The 18,236-nt window shown below is 43.9% G+C and overlaps 1 protein-coding gene across 1 annotated transcript; it reads left to right on the forward strand.

Moving 5' to 3' along the window:
- The first annotated feature begins 13,591 nt into the window (after nucleotides 1-13,591).
- On the forward strand, nucleotides 13,592-17,074 carry LOC122006110 (sulfate transporter 3.1-like). Its single transcript, XM_042561463.1, has 12 exons — nucleotides 13,592-13,963; nucleotides 14,053-14,260; nucleotides 14,339-14,510; nucleotides 14,595-14,660; nucleotides 15,046-15,159; nucleotides 15,251-15,367; nucleotides 15,460-15,586; nucleotides 15,663-15,949; nucleotides 16,030-16,220; nucleotides 16,303-16,385; nucleotides 16,456-16,532; nucleotides 16,613-17,074. The coding sequence occupies exons 1-12, from the start codon at nucleotides 13,636-13,638 to the stop codon at nucleotides 16,784-16,786; spliced, it is 1,944 nt and encodes a 647-aa protein (XP_042417397.1). The 5' UTR covers nucleotides 13,592-13,635; the 3' UTR covers nucleotides 16,787-17,074.
- Nucleotides 17,075-18,236: the final 1,162 nt, after the last annotated feature.

Consider the following 18,236-nt stretch of genomic DNA (forward strand, 5'->3'; position numbering starts at 1 on the left):
AATATCCTAAAAGGGCAAAATGAGCATAACCTAGGTTTAGGGGTACAAAAGCCATCCAATGGCCATAGAGTTTTGGGATACAAACCCAAAACTAAAAGGGATGTGCCTAGTTATCATAGGGTTCCATATAGCTATGGAACAAACCCTAAGTCTAGAGGTCAAGTCAAAGATACAAGGGAAGATATCCCTAGAAGTATTTTTGCAACCAAAGTGACTAAGACCTCTAAGAAGTCTAAGAAAGTCACTAACAAGGTCACAAGGGAGGCTATCCCTAGAGTTGACCTAAAAAAGGTGACCAAGGCTTCTAAGAAGCCCAACAAGGTCACTAAGAAGGTATCTAGGGAAGTTATCCCTAGTGAGTACCTAGAGCATCCAAGGAGCACCAATAGGTGTTGGGTTCCTAGGAGCATCTTCTCTACCCCATAGATGGGTTAGAGAGTGTCAACTCCGATTAGAAGGGTAGTTAACCCAACTTTGAGGAAATTGACACTCAAGGAGCATTTTCAAGGTTTTTGTTAACCTTTGAAAATGAAATGAAATTATTATTTACTCCTTGAAAGAGTAAAATGTGCCTAGTGGTGAAAAACTGATTTTATCTTAAAATGGCACATATTGGGAAATTCATAAGAACTACCAAGTTGGGAGTTTGGTATGTTCTTAGGAAATTTAAGGCAATCCGGGCCTTAATTTAAAAGTGCTACTCCTGTGAAAAATGAAATATGCCAACATTTGAGGATATGCTTAATTTCGACTGGCATAAATTAATCAAGGGAAGTAGAAATGCCAATTTAGGTTTTGGCATTTTCATGAAGCACTTTAGGGCAATCTAGGTTTAAGTTGTAAGTTCAGCTAAGATTTTAAGGATACTTAGATAGTTGATCTAGGTATTTTATTTATGCTAAACCTTGCCATGAGTGTTTGCCCATAATATGCCATGACATCATGTCTATTTTTGCTTTCATGGTTTATTATGCAAAATCCAAAAATACCATGTCATGACATTCATACATCATGTAGTTATAGGAATCTTTCTTTTGAAAGTTATTTTATTTTGATGTATACCATAACATTATCATGCATTAGTTTAATTCCTTGTCATTAAGGATAAATGGCATTTAACAACACTTATTAACAAGTGACATCCTAGGTGGATGTCTAATATCTTTGAAATGCCTAGATAGATATGCATGATCCCTAGATTAGGGCAAAACCAAAATCTACATCTCACAAAGACTATAAGGTGACTTGTATGTGCTTTAGTGCACATTAGATACAAGTGAGATGTTAGGATGATGAACAAAGCTCAAGATGTTGATTTAGTGCATTCATTTGAGTTTTTAAGTTCATCAAAACACATAGTTATGTGTTTTCCCATCATTGGGAAAGCTAATGTACAAGTCATGTGCATTATGCCCAAGGAACATGATGGGATATTGGTTTTGAAAATGTTTTTAAAATGTTTTTGGAAAACTTTGGTGAAGGCTATCTTTTGATAGTAATCACCATTGAATAGTTAGACACAAACTTGAAGAAAACGCTAAAGTTTTTGCAAGTTTTCAAGTTTGTGTCAATCTTTGAAAATATAAAGTATTTTCATAAAAAGCTATTTTTCCATGATTAAGTATGCCCTAAATAATGTCTACACGAAATTTCATGATTTTTGGATTTTTGTAGAATTTTCTAGGGGTTTCTGAAGTTGACTGAAATGGAATTTCAGCAACTATCAGAACCATGGATCGATTGAGTTCTGAATCGATCCGTGGATCGATTCGGAAGATAAATCTCGTGAGCAGAAGCTCGCTGGATCGATCAGTGGATCGATCCACAAATACTGAATCGATCAGTGGATCGATTCAGTTGGTTCAATCGATTGGATCCCAACTCCAATCGATCCAAGTTGCTGATTTTGGCTGGGAATGCCTGATTTCAGCATCTTTGAACCATGGTTAGTCTATGTAACCATTCCAAACCCTTAAAATACATTTGTATACATAAAAAGGGTATTTTCGTGTTGAAAACAAGGATGGAATGGTTAAGGAAGACTTCATTGAAGTTTAGGTTGAAGTTTGTTTCAAATTTTGAACATTTGAACCTCAAAACTTCCAAATTTGGGTTTCCTAAAGGTTTAGGGATTCCAAGTCATTGTTGGTGCAATGACGAAGTTACCACCATGTCTTTAGGGGAGGGACTCTTTAAAGACATGAAAATTATTTTCATGAACCTTGGAAGGTGGTTAACCTTCTTTAAAGAAAATGCTCATGGACGAGCTTTTGAACTTGAAATGGGGAGTGGATATCCTCATTATTTCAAGTGGGAACTCAAGATGTTAGAAAATGCTCAAGGTTGGGTATTTGTCTACATTGAGGAAGAAGTTAAGGATAAATGAAGGGTATGGGACCTTCATTATCGTGTTGATCACGACGAGTGATGTTGTGAACAACGATGAGCAACTCTTCAGGGGGAGAGTCGTTAACAAATGGATTTGTTGATGTGTACCCAAAATTGGGGCATGGGTTGATGTGTGCCCAAAGATGGGTTGATGTGTGCCAATAGGGGGAGAATGAAAGGACGTGTGAAAGGGAGTAAGTTAGGCTTTCATTATCTAAGAGGGAGTTTTCCCTAGGAGAATGAAAAGCTTAACTTATGCTTTCATTACCTAGTGGCATGAAGAATGAGGCTATGGGATTAGCCTAACTTACATGTGGCATTGTAAGTGTTATTGTGGTATTGTCAAAGATCAAAAAGGGGGAGATTGTTGGTGCAACATCCCTCAGGTCAAGGTTGACCTGGTTGACCAAGCTGAGTCTTGGTTTGGGTTTAGATGTTTGACAATAAGATATTGATTGAAGAAGAGTCAAGTAGGTCAAGGATGACCGGATACTTGACTGGGAAGTCCTAACTGGGATGGTAGGCAGGAGGAAAATCCTGGGGAGTGAAGCCAGGTGAAAGACCTAGTGAGTGAAGCTAGGCAATGGGGAAGTCCTAGTGAGGGAAGCTAGGCGGGAGAAAAATCCTGGTGAGTGAAGCCAGGTGAAAGACCTAGTGAGTGAATCTAGGCAATTGGGAAAGTCCTGGTGAGTGAAGCCAGGCAAGAGAAATCCAGATGGGTCAAGGTTGACCAGACATCTGGTGAGAGTCCAAGTAGGTCAAAGGGATTGACCGGATACTTGGCACGAGGAAGAAAAGTCCAAGTAGGTCTTAGGGAGTGACCGGATACTTGACAAGAAGAGAAAAGTCCAAGTGGGTCAAAGGGATTGACCAGACACTTGGTGAGAGAGTCCTAGCTGGCCAAGGGTGACCGGATGCTAGGTCTTATGTACCAACAAGTCAAGGTTGACCGGGTGTTGGTTTGGTAGGCTTGGGACTTGGTTTTGGGCAAAAACCAAGTACTGGATCGATCAGTGGATCGATCCAAGCCTTTCCTAGCGAACAGAGAGCCTCTGGATCGATCCGTGGATCGATCCAGATGTCCCAATCGATCAGTGGATCGATTGGGACGTGGCTGCTTCGCGCGATAAGCGCTGGATCAATCCATGGATCGATCCAGGCGTTTTTCCCAGAGCACAGAGGCGCTCTGGATCGATCCGTGGATTGATCCAAAGCCTCCCCGATCGATTGGGAACATTCGAATCGATCGGGATCCGACCGTTGGCGTCGATAAAGGCCGCAGGCGCACGATTCCTTCGGCATCGCTTCTCCGATTCACCCCAGATCTCTCGCCAACTCCTCCACAGTGCTCTTGAAGCTAAGATCGCCAGTTCTTGAAGGATCTTGGAGGTTTTCCAAGTCAAGAGGCGGATCAACAACAAGAAGAGAAGTTAGGGTTAGGGTTTTTACTGCACATCTTGTAAGCTTTTGCTTATCTTGTATTTCCCTTTCTTCTTCTTGTATTGAGAGTGCTGTAAGGCTTCTCCGCCTTTGGTAGTTACCATAAAGGAGTGTTATTCATAGTGGAGGGTGTGTGCGTGGTGTGGATCCTTGGATTAGTCACCTCCTTTGGAGGTGGATACCAAGTAAAATCCTAGTGTTAGCGTTGAGTGTTTTGTTTCTGTATTTTCCGCTGCATATTCTTGAAGAAACAAGCAACACCAAGCAACACCGAGCAACGAGCACGCGACGAGCTATTCACCCCCCCCCCCTCTAGCTACTTTTGGTCCTAACACTCCGTTGGTCCGCTCATGGGTAGCGTGATGCAGCGTGGTAGCACGTCAGGGACCCCTCCCCGTCATAGTGTACCGGGAGATGAGAGCATTGTGCTCCCCCATTTATGATTTGGGGTAGGAGGACATGTGTACTCCGACAGCATCCCGTCCACTCGGTCACTCATCAGGAGCAGTGACGGCAGAGTGCACGGTTGTCACAGCCCTACCCACTCGGTCTCAGCATTGTGTGTGAGATGGCTGACTGGCGTTAGGGGTGACCATAACATTGGCATCATATGCATGATGCATTTATTGCTTGTGTTTACTGCATTTACTTGCTGCATTTATATGGATGCATACTCTCGGTCTGACGACCCTGTTATACCTATACCTTGGTCCTGGTTAGTACAGTTTTCTCCTGTTTTGTTTCAGTTGCGTTTATCCTTCTTGTATCAGGAGACTGTACGCATGATTAGTGCTGTCTGTTATTTTCTTTATTATGCATATCAGTTGATACTCACTGAGTGTTGGACTCACACCCTCCTCCGTTGTTATTTTCAGGTTGATGCTGTCCGGAGAGTTCCAGTCACTAGTCCCCTATAGTCCACGAGGGCGTGGGTTGATCTTTTAGTCTTTCTTGTTTAGACTATGTTTAGACTTGTTTTGTCTTTTTATACTTTGGACTTGCATTAATTTACTTTATGGATAATGCCGATGAGTTTTATTTGGATTTGTTTTACTATATGGCTGCCTAGACGGCAGAAGAGGTAAGTTGATTTTATCGTCGGATTTGAGCTTTATGGGTGTATTGGAGTAGGACATCGGTTTTGTGCTTTATGGGTGTAGTTGAGTAGGGTTATTTTTGAGTCTTATTATTACTGTGCTAGTTTGTTAACTATTAAACTGCGTGGATGTCTATGTGTTGTGCTTATATTATTGTTATTGTTCCTGCCGTGTTGGCCGATGTGTATGTGGCCCAGAGGGCATTGTAGAAAAGTTTCATATTGTCACCCGTACAGGGGAGATGCTGCCGAAATTTCTTCGGACAGGGACTCCCCTGCGGCGTGACAATTTATTTGGTATCAGAGCACAGGTATACGATCCTTTGTTTTCATATTTTTGGATATTTGGGATAACCTGATACCAATTTATTTGGTATCAGAGCGCCAGGTTGGCGATACTTGTTTGATTTTTGTGTTACGGATTTTCGAGATTTATCTGATACCAATTTATTGGTATCAGAGCATGTTATGTTACCTACTTTTGGTGTTCTGGATATTTGGGTTAGCCCAAGTTTGCGAGTTAAACTGGGTAGTTATTTTGGATTGCACGGATTTTCCATTATGTATATGTTTGGACTTCCGTTTCGGATTTATATGGATTTCTGGTGATTTTCTCGTTCAGAATTTTGAGGTAAAATGGGGACTGGATAGCGACGGAACATCTCCAGACGACAAATATGTATGATGTTTATTTTATGATTGTTATACTGGTAGTAATATCTGTGATATAACTTAATAGATATGAGGAGATCTACACGTATTGCTACGAGACGTGGTGCTGGACGGCCACGTACGAGGACCGTGGGATCTCTGGATTTGCCAGAGATGCCTATCGGTGTTGAGCCTGTCAGTCAGGGACAGACTCAGGGTACTGCGGGCGCGTCGGGCTCTCACACTCCTACCGTATTTACGGTACCACCAGGGGTACTACCGGCATACCCCGCACCTGCTCCGGCCCAGCCTACGACGTACTCGGCACCACCACCATCTGGACCTACTGTGTACCCGACACCAGTGGCACCTGTGCCCCCAGTACCTACGGTATACCCAATAGCACCTGCGCCAGCGGTACCGATTGCTCCACATCCGGTACCACTACCTACCGTACATCCAGCCGCGACCACCTATGCTCACCCTGCAGTGCCACCAACGACATATGCTCCAGTTTATACAGCAGCACCGGGAGTATCTCCTCCGGTCTATTCAGCGGTACCACATGTAGCATCAGCTCCAGTGTTTCCTCCAGTTCCTGCAGCCGTTCCGACACACCTCACTGACATTGTCGTGGCACGAGCCAGGATTCCAGCGTTGACAGAGTCGATGAAGAGTCGATTTACACTCTTCCGAGGAGACCTTGACCCGAGTGTGGCCCTGTCGTGGATAGAGACTATGGAGCGAACCTTCTTCTATATGGCTTGCTCTGAGTGGGAGAAAGTAGAGCTGGCTGCTTTTCACTTACGGGACGAGGCCGACACCTAGTGGATTACTCAGCGTTCCATCATCGGCGAGCAGAACATCACTTGGGCCAGATTCAGATAGGCTTTTGAGAGCCGCTTCTTCCCACGAGCTTATCAGATGGCTCGCCGGCAGGATTTCCTGAGTCTGCGACAGAACAACCGGACGATGATAGAGTATAATGCAGAGTTTGACAGATTAGCCAGATTTTGTCCAGAGCTTGTTGCTGAGGACAGTTCACATATGCAGCAGTTCATTCAGGGGCTGGATGGACATTTACAAGTAAGGTTTGCTGGTCTTGGTTGCGCATCTTATTTGGAGACGTTGGACAGAGCCCTCATGATTGAGTCAGCTCAGCAGAGAGCGTTTCCGGACAGAAAAAAGAAAGCAGCCTGGTCAGACGTCTGGACAGATCCAGCAGCCACAGGGTACACAGCAGCAGAGCGGTCGCAGTCGACCAGGTCAGGGTACTTATGGGGTATCACGTAGGCCTCAGAAATCAGGGCAGTCTTCCTCAGGATGTTTCCGGTCTCCACAGTAGAACCGGAAACAACCCGCCAGCGACATTCGCTGTTTCTGATGTGGGTCCAGAGATCATATCACCACAGCCTGTTCTCTGGGACAGCTGAAGGTTCAGCATACTGCTCCCGGAGTTACTACTCAGGGAGGACAGCACAGCCAGTCAGGGGCTCGACGAGGAGGGCGGAGATTTTCACCCTCACATCGCCAGTAGGGGACAACTTCCCCTTCAGCAGCTGCATTTGTCATGCTCAGACAGGAGTACCCAGTACTCCCATAGTACCCCAGAGCTTCGTTCCGGGACCTCATTATCTGACTAAGGGGCAGTATCATCTGCAGCCCCAGCCTCAGGCTCAGTATCAGACGCAATCCCAGCCATCGGTACAGTATCAGTCGCTACCCTCTCAGACTTCTATGGCACAGTATCCAGTACCGCCTCAGTGGCAGGCTCCTGCCCAAACGCAGCAGTCGTAGGCAGCGTTACCACCTCTTCTTCCGCCAGAGACTGGGTGTATTCATGCAGTCACCAGAGAGGATGCGCAGCGAGCCGACGGATCCATTTTTTGCGGTACGATTTCTATTTATACCTTATCTGCAGATATACTGATAAATATTGGTAGCTCACATTCTTTTATATCTCGTACCTTTATGCGGGAGATTGGTAGATTACCCACTTTCATATCACAGCGACTGACCGTCTCTCTACCCTCCGGTGACACCATAGACGTCACCCAAGAGGTCAAAGGTTGCCCGTTAGATTTTGGCAACCTGATACTTACAGTAGATCTTTTAGTATTGGAAATAATCGATTTTGATATTATACGTGGCATGGACTGTTTGTCAGTATATCATGCCACTGTTGATTGCCAGATGAGGGTGGTCACATTCCGGCCTCCGAACCAACCCTCGTGGGATTTCACTGGCATCAGAGACGACGGCATATTGATCATTTCAGCGATTCAGGCTCAGAAGCTGCTGTCGCATGGATGTCAGGGTTTTCTGCTATCTTTGATTAGTACTGATGACAACAGTAGTACACAGCTCTCCGATGTGCCAGTAGTCCGAGAGTACCCAGATATATTTCCAGAGGAGCTACCAGGTTTGCCTCCCAGAAGACAAGTGGAGTTCGCTATTGAGCTGATTCCAGGGACCGCACCGACATCGAAAGCTTCTTATTGTATGACACCAAAAGAGTTGAACGAGCTGAAGGTTCACGTCTCGTTTCTGGCAGAGTCTGTAGCAGGCTTTGAGCACTCAACTCCGATTTAGTATAGCTTTGCATCCGCAGACAGATGGACAGTCAGAGCGGACTATTCAGACTCTAGAGGACTTGCTGAGATCTTGTGTACTAGATTTTGGAGGCAGTTGGGAGGACCATTTGCCGTTGGTAGAGTTCGCCTACAACAACAGCTTTCATTTGGCTATCCAGATGGCACCGTTTGAAGCATTGTATGGTAGTCCTTGTCGGACACCCACCCTCTTAGATGAGGTTGGGGAGGCCCAGCTGTTGGGATCTCATAGAGCTCAGCATGACGCAGAGTTGGTCCGTACTATCAGACGGAGGATGTCAGAGGTACAGGATCGCCAGAAGAGTTATGCAGATCGGAGACGCAGACCCTTAGAGTTCTCTACAGGCGACCATGTATTTCTACGAGTTTCACCCACGAAAGGGGTGAAGATATTTGGCCTCAGAGGTAAGCTAGCTCCGCGATACATTGACCCTTTCCAGATCCTGGAGAGGATTGGAGCAGTAGCTTACCGGCTGGCACTACCACCGTCCCTGGCAGGCGTGCACGATATATTCCACGTATCTATGCTGAGGAGATACGTACCCGACCCGACGCATGTGCTGACAGATATCTCAGTTCCAGTTCAGTCTGACGTCACTTATGAGGAGATTCCGGTATGGATTCTGGACCGGAAAGAGCGTCAGTTGCGGAACAAGACTATCCGGCTGGTTAAAGTCGGATGGCAGCACCATTCGGATGAGGAGGCTACTTGGGAGCTCGAGGATACGATCCGAGCTCGATACTCCCACCTTTTCACTTGAGGTATGTGATTTAATTTACCGGTCAACATTTATACTCTATATTTGTTGTTAGTACTTGCTGATGGTAGATAATGAAATTTGAGGACCAAATTTTTATTAGTGTGGGAGAATGTAAAATACCGAAAAAATGATGGATAATAATAAGGGAATTTTCAGGAATTTTTAGAAATTTTTCTGAAATTTTTCGGAGCTCATATGGATGAGCTTACGGGGATAAAACTGTGCCTCCGGAAAGCCTGTTTAGGCTACCCCGTTTTAGTGAGGAAATGTTGATTTTCTTTATTTCCTTTTTCTTTTCTTTTTATTTTCTATTTCTTCCCGTCGTCGTTTCCCTCTTCCCCGAGCCTCTTCTCTCGTGCCCGACGCCGGCCCTAACCGCACGAGGCAGTTTCTTCTCCCTCTTTCCTTCTTCATCCCGCACTCGACCCCTTTCCCCCCTCCATCGTGCCCTAATCTCTGCTCTACTGTCGCACACCTACTTGAGCCTCTTCCACTCCGCCGAGCAACGACGCTGATCGTCGGCACTTGAGCGCTGCCCTTTTTCCCTCTTTAGATCTGCGCGCCGACGCCGATCCACCTCCGCCGGCCACCGATCCGACCTAGCGCCGGCCAAACTCCTCTGTCGCTGTCGCCTGTGCCCTAGCGCCGGCGGCCGAGTTTCATCTATGCCCTATTTCCGAGCCTTGGCTCCTCCTCAAAACTGTGGTGAGCGGCTTTCTGGACAAGAGGTCCTCCCTCCGCAGCTTAGCTTCCACTGCCGATCTGTCATTCTTCTTTCCCCGCTCACAGGTGAGTGAGGTGAGCAACGTATCCTTGTTGTTCCTTCTTATCAGTAGTACTCTTTTGATCTGCGTTTGGATTACAGATCTAAGCAGTATCACTAAAACCTGTTGAATCTTGGCCAGCAAGTGTTGATTGGGGCGATAAGAAATGATTAGGGTTAAGGAACTAACCCTAGTTGACCAACTAATTTTATTTAATTAGGGTTCGTTAATTGTGTTGGATTGATTAGATGGATCCAATTTAGAACTTCTTAATTGGATTAGAATTTAATTTGGCTAATTGTTGTATGATAGAATTAGCTAAACTAGACCTTTTGTTTGATAACACAGGAGTTTGATGCGAGACGAGTATCTCGACGTCGGATGTGGACTGGATACGATCCTTATATTGTAGGCGGGTACTTTGACTTTATGTCTTTTGATATGCATAGTAATGTCTTTAACAAATAGCAACGATTGTGTTTTTCTTATCTGTTTCAGTTGATCACTACCTGATCTATTACATGCTTGATTGTTTATTTATTTTGCACATCATGCTAGTATTTACCTGATTATACCTATTTATAGAGGTAGTGTCACAGCCATGTTATGTATCATGTTCAGGACCTAGGGTTTTTGATACCTTATCTGGTCTGTGTACCTTGATTTGATCCATTGTCCTATGGTACACATTTTATATTTATGTATGCATATTGCTATGCTATTCAGGATATTGTCATGCTTAGTATCATGCATCATTCGCATGATTGCATGCTGCGCGATAGTCTGCTCCATTATTGTTGAGCACATCGCCAGTTTCATCACTGTCGGTGCTTCGTTGTTCCGCTCATGGGTAGCGTGACGCAGCGTGGTAGCACGTTAGTTTGGCTCTGTCAGTGCTCCGTTGGTCCGCTCATGGGTAGCGTGATGCAGCGTGGTAGCACGTCAGGGACCCCTCCCCGTCATAGTGTACCGGGAGATGAGAGCATTGTGCTCCCCCATTTATGATTTGGGGTAGGACAGGTGTACTCCGACAGCATCCCGTCCACTCGGTCACTCATCAGGAGCAGTGACGGCAGAGTGCACGGTTGTCACAGCCCTACCCACTCGGTCTCAGCATTGTGTGTGAGATGGCTGACTGGCGTCAGGGTTGACCATGACATTGGCATCATATGTATGATGCATTTATTGCTTGTGTTTACTGCATTTACTTGCTGCATTTATATGGATGCATATGATTGACATGCATACAGGATTTGTGACACTCTCGGTCTGACGACCCTGTTATACCTATACCTTGGTCCTGGTTAGTACAATTTTCTCTTGTTTGTTTCAGTTGCGTTTATCCTACTTGTATCAGGAGACTGTACGCATGATTAGTGCTGTCTGTTATTTTCTTTATTATGCATATCAGTTGATACCCGCTGAGTGTTGGACTCACACCCTCCTCCGTTGTTATTTTCAGGTTGATGCTGTCCGGAGAGTTCCAGTCGCTAGTCCCCTGCAGTCCACGAGGGCGTGGGTTAATCTTTTAGTCTTTCTTGTTTAGACTATGTTTAGACTTGTTTTGTCTTTTGATACTTTGGACTTGTATTAATTTACCTTATGGATAATGCCGATGAGTTTTATTTGGATTTGCTTTACTACATGCCTGCCTAGACGGCAGAAGAGGTAAGTTGATTTTATCGTCGGATTTGAGCTTTATGGGTGTATTGGAGTAGAACATCGGTTTTGTGCTTTATGGGTATAGTTGAGTAGGGTTGTTTTTTAGTCTTATTATTACTGTGCTAGTTTGTTAACTATTAAATTGCGTGGATGTCTATGTGTTGTGCTTATATTATTGTTATTGTTCCGACCGTGTTGGTCGATGTATATGTGGCCTAGAGGGCATTGTAGAAAAGTTTCAGATTGTCACCCGTACAGGGGAGATGTTGCCGAAATTTCTTCGGACAGGGACTCCCTCGGGGCGTGACACAAACACATAAGCAATTATGTAAGTACCAATTCCTACCTAACTCAACATGTATTATAATCATGTTCCTTACCTAGATTCACATGATCATCTAACCAAATCCTCCAATTCGGAACATGATCTACAACAAGTATTCAAATACACCTAATCCTTGCCATAATTCAGCCACTGCTGGAACTCAAGGGTTTGCTGTTGGACAAAGTGCTGCTGGACGAAGGGTTACGGCACAATTAGCGGCTGCTCGTTGCCGGACACGAGGTGAGCAACTGCTGGAAGGAAGAATACCTGCTGGACTCTAGATCAAGATGACCTCTTCCTCACTGCAGGGGCATCCACTCAGTTAGATAACATCTCGTACCCATAATTGAACCAAAAACTCTAAGAATCTAAAACTCACCAAACGACAGTTTCCTCTCCGGCGGAAATCGGCGGAGTGGAGAGAGATTAGTGCACTGTAAGGTTGGCTGTCGGCGCTAGGGCATAGCAAGGACATCAACGATAGTGCTGATCCTTCCTTCCGGCGAGCTCCTGTTGACCGCGACCAGGAGAGGGAGAGGTCGAGTGGCGCACGACGGCTAGCACAGAGGAGGCGCCGGGGTGGTGAGCGGCTAGGAGGAGATCGACGGCTTCCGACCGGTGTCGGTCGTTGCAACCGGGACGACGCGAGGGGAAGGGAAAACAGGAGCTTGGCCGGCGTCGCGACTCGGCTTTAACCGCGAGAAACTGTCGCGTGCGGCGGTTAGGGCAGATCGGCATCGGAGATGGCTCGGCGTGAGGAGGCATCGAGTGAGGGGCTCGGGCACGCGGGGCACGCGGGGAGGAAAAGAAAAAGAAATAAAGAGAAACTCAACATTTCTTCCCTTAAAAGGGATAGCCTAAACAGGTTTTTCCGGGGTCCAGTTTTTATCCCGGTAAACTCGTCCATACGGTTTTCGAAAAATTCCCAGAAAATTTTTAAAAATTTCGGAAATTTTCCTTATGGTGCTTCGCCCATTTTCGGTATTTTACATCGGCTGTGACGAGGCAGGCGACCAGGTCGCGCGCGTTGACCAGTGCTGGTACGGCCGGCGTCATGCCCGGCGGTTGTCGAAGAGCTGGGTGGAATGGCCAGTGGTGGCGTGACATGCCAGAAGAAGAGTGACAACGAGAAAGGGGAGCAGAAGAGAAGAGGAGGGGAGCACCAGCGGCTTCGTTGACACCGACGAAGAGTGTGAGAGGGAGAAAACCCTTGGCGGCGAAAACAGGCACCAACCATCCCCCTCTTCGGTTAGTGAACAGTGCTCCCTTTATCCCCAAATCCTTTAGGTGCCCAAAAGATGAAAATACCCTCCTCCATCTCCTTAATTCCTCAAAGTTCCATAATACATCCGCATCATATATATATATATATATATATATATATATATATATATATATATATATATATATATATATATATATATATAAAAGACTATAGCTCAACTGTTAAATTAGATAAATTTATATGGAGCGAGCTAGCTAGGGAGAAGCAATAATGGTGGAATATGATAGGGGTCGCAACTCGCAAATACGTAGGCTAGGAAATGATAGTAATGAAAGGATAATTATTGTTAAAAACAATTTTAATGGATACCAATTAAAATGGAACTAAAATCAAACTTTTCATAAAAAATATAATAATATTAATAAAAATTGTATATATTTATTTGATATAATAAAATTTTTTGAGTCTTTAATTTACTATCAATATATTAATTTTATAGCACCTAATATAAAATTTTTCTTTAATTTATTTATTTTCCTTTTTGGGTCACCCATTTTCAGTCTCCATTAAAGAGCCTCTAAATGCCTGCCACGTATCCTTCCAGTGGGACCCATGTGAGCGACAGCTCAACTCGCTATATAAAGGCTCCTCCTGGCTCTTCTTCTTCCCTGCGTCGAAGCCTGCTCTGCTACACTCTCTTTCAATACTTGAATGGGGAATGCGGAGCTGCCGGCGGGGGCGGAGTACGCCCGGAGGGTTCCGGTTCCTCCGGGGCGGCCGTTCCTAGACACCTTCAAGGCCAACCTGAAGGAGACGTTCTTCCCGGACGACCCCCTCCGGCAGTTCCGCCACCAGCCGGCGCCGCGGAAGCTCGTCCTGGGCCTCAAATACTTCTTCCCCATCCTCGATTGGGCCCCCACCTACACCTTCTCCTTCTTCAAGTCCGACCTCATCGCGGGCGTCACCATTGCCAGCCTCGCCATCCCCCAGGGCATCAGCTACGCCAAGCTCGCCAACCTCCCTCCCATCCTCGGCCTCTGTAATCACTCACCCCTCTATAAAAAAAATCCAATTTTTAACAACTTTTCGATGGATTCGTCAGTTAATTTCTTGCTTACGTCGAAAAAGATTCGAGCTTTGTGCCGCCGCTGGTGTACGCGATGATGGGGAGCTCACGCGACCTGGCTGTCGGCACGGTGGCCGTAGCGTCGCTCTTGATCAGCTCCATGTTGTCCAAGGAGATCTCCCCTACGCAGCAGCCGTCATTGTACTTGCACGTCGCCTTCACCGCCACCTTCTTCGCCGGCCTCTTTGAGGCCGCCCTCGGCTTCCTCAGGTAGCTTCAAAGTACAACACCGATTTCCAAAGCGAACGATTTCACTGTTTTAATCTGTGAACTTAACGATCGCTTCAGGCTCGGCTTCATAGTGGACTTCTTGTCCCACGCAACCATAGTAGGGTTCATGGCAGGGGCTGCCACCGTAGTCTCTCTTCAGCAGCTGAAGGGGATGCTCGGTCTCCACCACTTCACCACTGCTACTGATCTGATCTCCGTCATGAAGTCAGTCTTTTCTCAAGTTCATCAGGTTCAAATTCTCCATTCCTTCCAACTTCCCAATTCGATCCAATATTTCCGTCTCTTCAAATGGTCGGTGTCTTTTCTCATGCAGTGGAGGTGGGAAACTGCCGTGCTTGGGTGCTGCTTCCTCTTCTTCCTTCTCCTCACCCGTTTCTTTGTAAGTACAGATAGTTGCAGAACTCTGCTTTCCAAACTGATACAACATTTAAGCGCTTTAAACGTGCTAAACTTTGAGATAAGTAAATCTATATATCAACCAAATCTGTCCCTGAATCCGTGAGAGGGCAGAAGACAGCCCGTGACTTGGCCTTGCAAATTATTGCACCAGTTGTCATATCAATCAATCTTGTCTTTTTGTTCTTGTTCGCTGCCTCACGCAGCGATACACATTACTTATTCATCAAAACGTGCACGCAACTTGTAGTTCATTTCATTGCAGTAATTCTTAGGTGGGAGTGATTTCACTGTTCTTTTTTACTTTAAGAAACTTACCTACTGGAAGTGATTAATCTTTAACAAGACTTGATAATGACAAAAAACAGAGTAAAAGGAACCCAAGGTTCTTCTGGGTTTCAGCAGCTGCGCCCTTGACTTCCGTGATTCTTGGAAGCCTTCTCGTCTACCTCACTCATGCAGAAAACCATGGAGTTGAAGTGGTGAGAATTTGTTCCTCTGTAGTTCTTCACTTCTAATAACTCAATTCTGATCTCTGTATACAATTATCTATTGGTTGATATGTAATTGCAGATTGGGCACCTGAAGAAGGGTCTGAATCCACTGTCAGCGACGAGCCTGACCTTCGAGCCATCATATCTTATGGTTGCACTTAAGACTGGTATTATCACTGGCATAATCGCCCTCGCGGTAAGTTTTTTTAAAGAAAAGAAAGGGTTTTTGCACTGAGATGGCTTCAATCAATTTGTGCACTGATCAGTAACAATTGTGTGTGGCTATAGGAAGGTATTGCAGTAGGAAGAAGTTTTGCTATGTTCAAGAACTACCACATTGATGGCAACAAAGAGATGATAGCTTTCGGGACAATGAACATTGTGGGATCACTGACTTCTTGTTACTTAACAACTGGTAACACAACCAACCATGACTTCTTGTTACTTCATGCGGTACTCGCTTGTTGAATGCAAAATTCTTTATGATTTAGGGCCGTTCTCGCGATCGGCGGTTAACTACAATGCGGGTTGCAAGACGGCAATGTCCAATGTGGTGATGGCATTGGCAGTTATGATCACTTTGTTGTTCTTAACCCCGCTGTTTTACTACACCCCTTTGGTCGTCCTCTCGGCCATCATCATCTCTGCCATGCTTGGGCTCATTGACTACGAGGCAGCAATGCATTTGTGGCATGTTGACAAGGTTGATTTCTGTGTTTGCTTGGGTGCATACTTGGGAGTTGTCTTTGGTAGTGTCGAGATCGGACTAGTTATCGCGGTATGTTCATCATCATAAGAGCCAATCCTATGTAGGTCAAGTAACATCTTGCATGATATTCATCCATTTGAATATTTCAGGTGTCGATCTCTATACTGAGGGTCTTGCTCTTCATTGCAAGGCCGAGGACTACTGCACTCGGTCACATCCCCAATTCGATGGCGTACCGAAGAGTAGATCAGTATTCAATGGCACAAAGTGTTCCCGGAGTTCTCATCCTACATATCGATGCGCCTATATACTTTGCCAATGCTGGCTACCTGAGAGAAAGGTTGGCATATAAACAAACTTTTAAACAAACTAATTCAAATACACCTCTAACTAGTACACATCTGTCGATCTTTGCTCGATAGGATATCAAGGTGGATTGACGAGGAGACCAAGAGCTCGAAGGGGGAGGAGATGGATTTACACTACTTGATCTTGGACTTGGGTGGTAAGCTAGAACCACTTGTTTGTGTAAACTTGCACAAGATTAATCCTTAATTTGATATCTCCAACTGCAGCTGTTGGTAGCATTGATACTAGTGGAATCAGCATGATAGAAGAGGTGAAAAAGATCATCGAGAGAATCGACATTAAGGTGTGAAACTTTGGCAAAACTGATTCAGTCTACAATGGCCCCCCCCCCCCCCCTAACTTGTTTGCTTGCGATGTGAACAGCTTGTGCTAGCAAACCCAGGGAGTGAGGTAATGAAGAAGCTAGACTCATCAAACGTCCTTGAAGCCATTGGCCATGAGTGGATCTTCCTCACCGTGGCGGACGCAGTCGCAGCTTGTAACTTCGCGCTGCACAAGTGCAAGCCCAACGATTCGTCGTGCGAGGATGCTGTTTAAAGCGAGCAATCAGAGCTGTAGATAGAAAGGGTTAAGTTGAGGTCGATGCAGGGTGAGACAGAGAATTCTGATAGGAATTGTTGCCAAGTGCAAGAGCCAGAGCCATGCCCATGGCCATGGAGAGTCTTTTTTGAAAGTAGTCCTAGATAGAGCTAGAGGCATGGAATGCTAGATGTGTTGTATCGTTTAGGGTTGCAAGGGGAAGATTATGATTATCGCACATTATTCTTCTGTCCATGCTTTCATTCACTACCAGAATTAAAAGAACAAACCAAGTTCAGAATTTAATTCTTCATCAGGACACCATGTGTTTACATTATGTTTGAGACATAATTTAATAATATTAATTGTTCTTGTCTCACGCAATGTTGTAGCCACACTGGCATATTTAGTGCTTGCCATTCCGTCTGTTTTATAATTAAAAATTATATATATATTTACATTATGTTTGAGACATAATTTAATAATATTAATTGTTCTTGTCTCACGCAATGTTGTAGCCACACTGGCATATTTAGTGCTTGCCATTCCGTCTGTTTTATAATTAAAAATTATATATATATATATATATATAAATAAAGCATGAAGAATAATATTTATCAATAAAATTATTATTAACATATTAAAGAAATAAAGGAATTTTTTAAATGAATAAAATAAATTTGTATTATCTCAATGAATAATGAAACAAATTTAAAATATAAAAATTTTAAATAAATTTGAATTGAGAACTTGATAATATTTAAATAAATTAAACTCAAGCTAAGCTTGAATTAAACTCATGCTAAAAAAAATCAAACTAAGCTTGAATCATTATTTCAACTTAGTTCATTTTAGGTTTAAATTAACTTAACTCAATTACCTTATCAAATAAATTTAAATACTACAAAGTCTGATTGAGCTTGACTTATTTACTACCCTAGTTAAGTACACTTATATAAATTTTCATGTGAGTAAGTAAATAGAGAAATTAGATCAGAATTTATCTTTAGAAAAATATTTAATTAATACATTGTTAAATTATACCTTTTAGTATTGAATTTGTTGAATAATAAAATATGTCGCACCCCTTGCGCCGCACATCCTCTAAGCATCTTAAAAAAATTCATTTAATTTTTTTTTAATGTTTAATAGTATAACTCAACATATATATATATATATATATATATATATATATATATATATATATATATATATATATATATATATATATATAAAAGTGGTGTTGGTTTACGAACCAATCTTAGTGTTGGGTTATAAAAATCGACATCATCTTGGTGTTGATTTGTAAAATCAGCACTAAAGTGACATTGATTTTTACAAACCAACACTAAGGTATGGTGTTGGTTTCTACAAATCAACATCATCTTGCATGCAATAAGAGAGGAGAATTGTTGCACGCAGATAATAGAGATTAAAAAATTTAGTTGTTGGCTGTGTCAGATTACCG

This window comes from Zingiber officinale, chromosome 7B (genome assembly GCF_018446385.1).
Source record: "Zingiber officinale cultivar Zhangliang chromosome 7B, Zo_v1.1, whole genome shotgun sequence".
Lineage (NCBI taxonomy): Eukaryota > Viridiplantae > Streptophyta > Magnoliopsida > Zingiberales > Zingiberaceae > Zingiber > Zingiber officinale.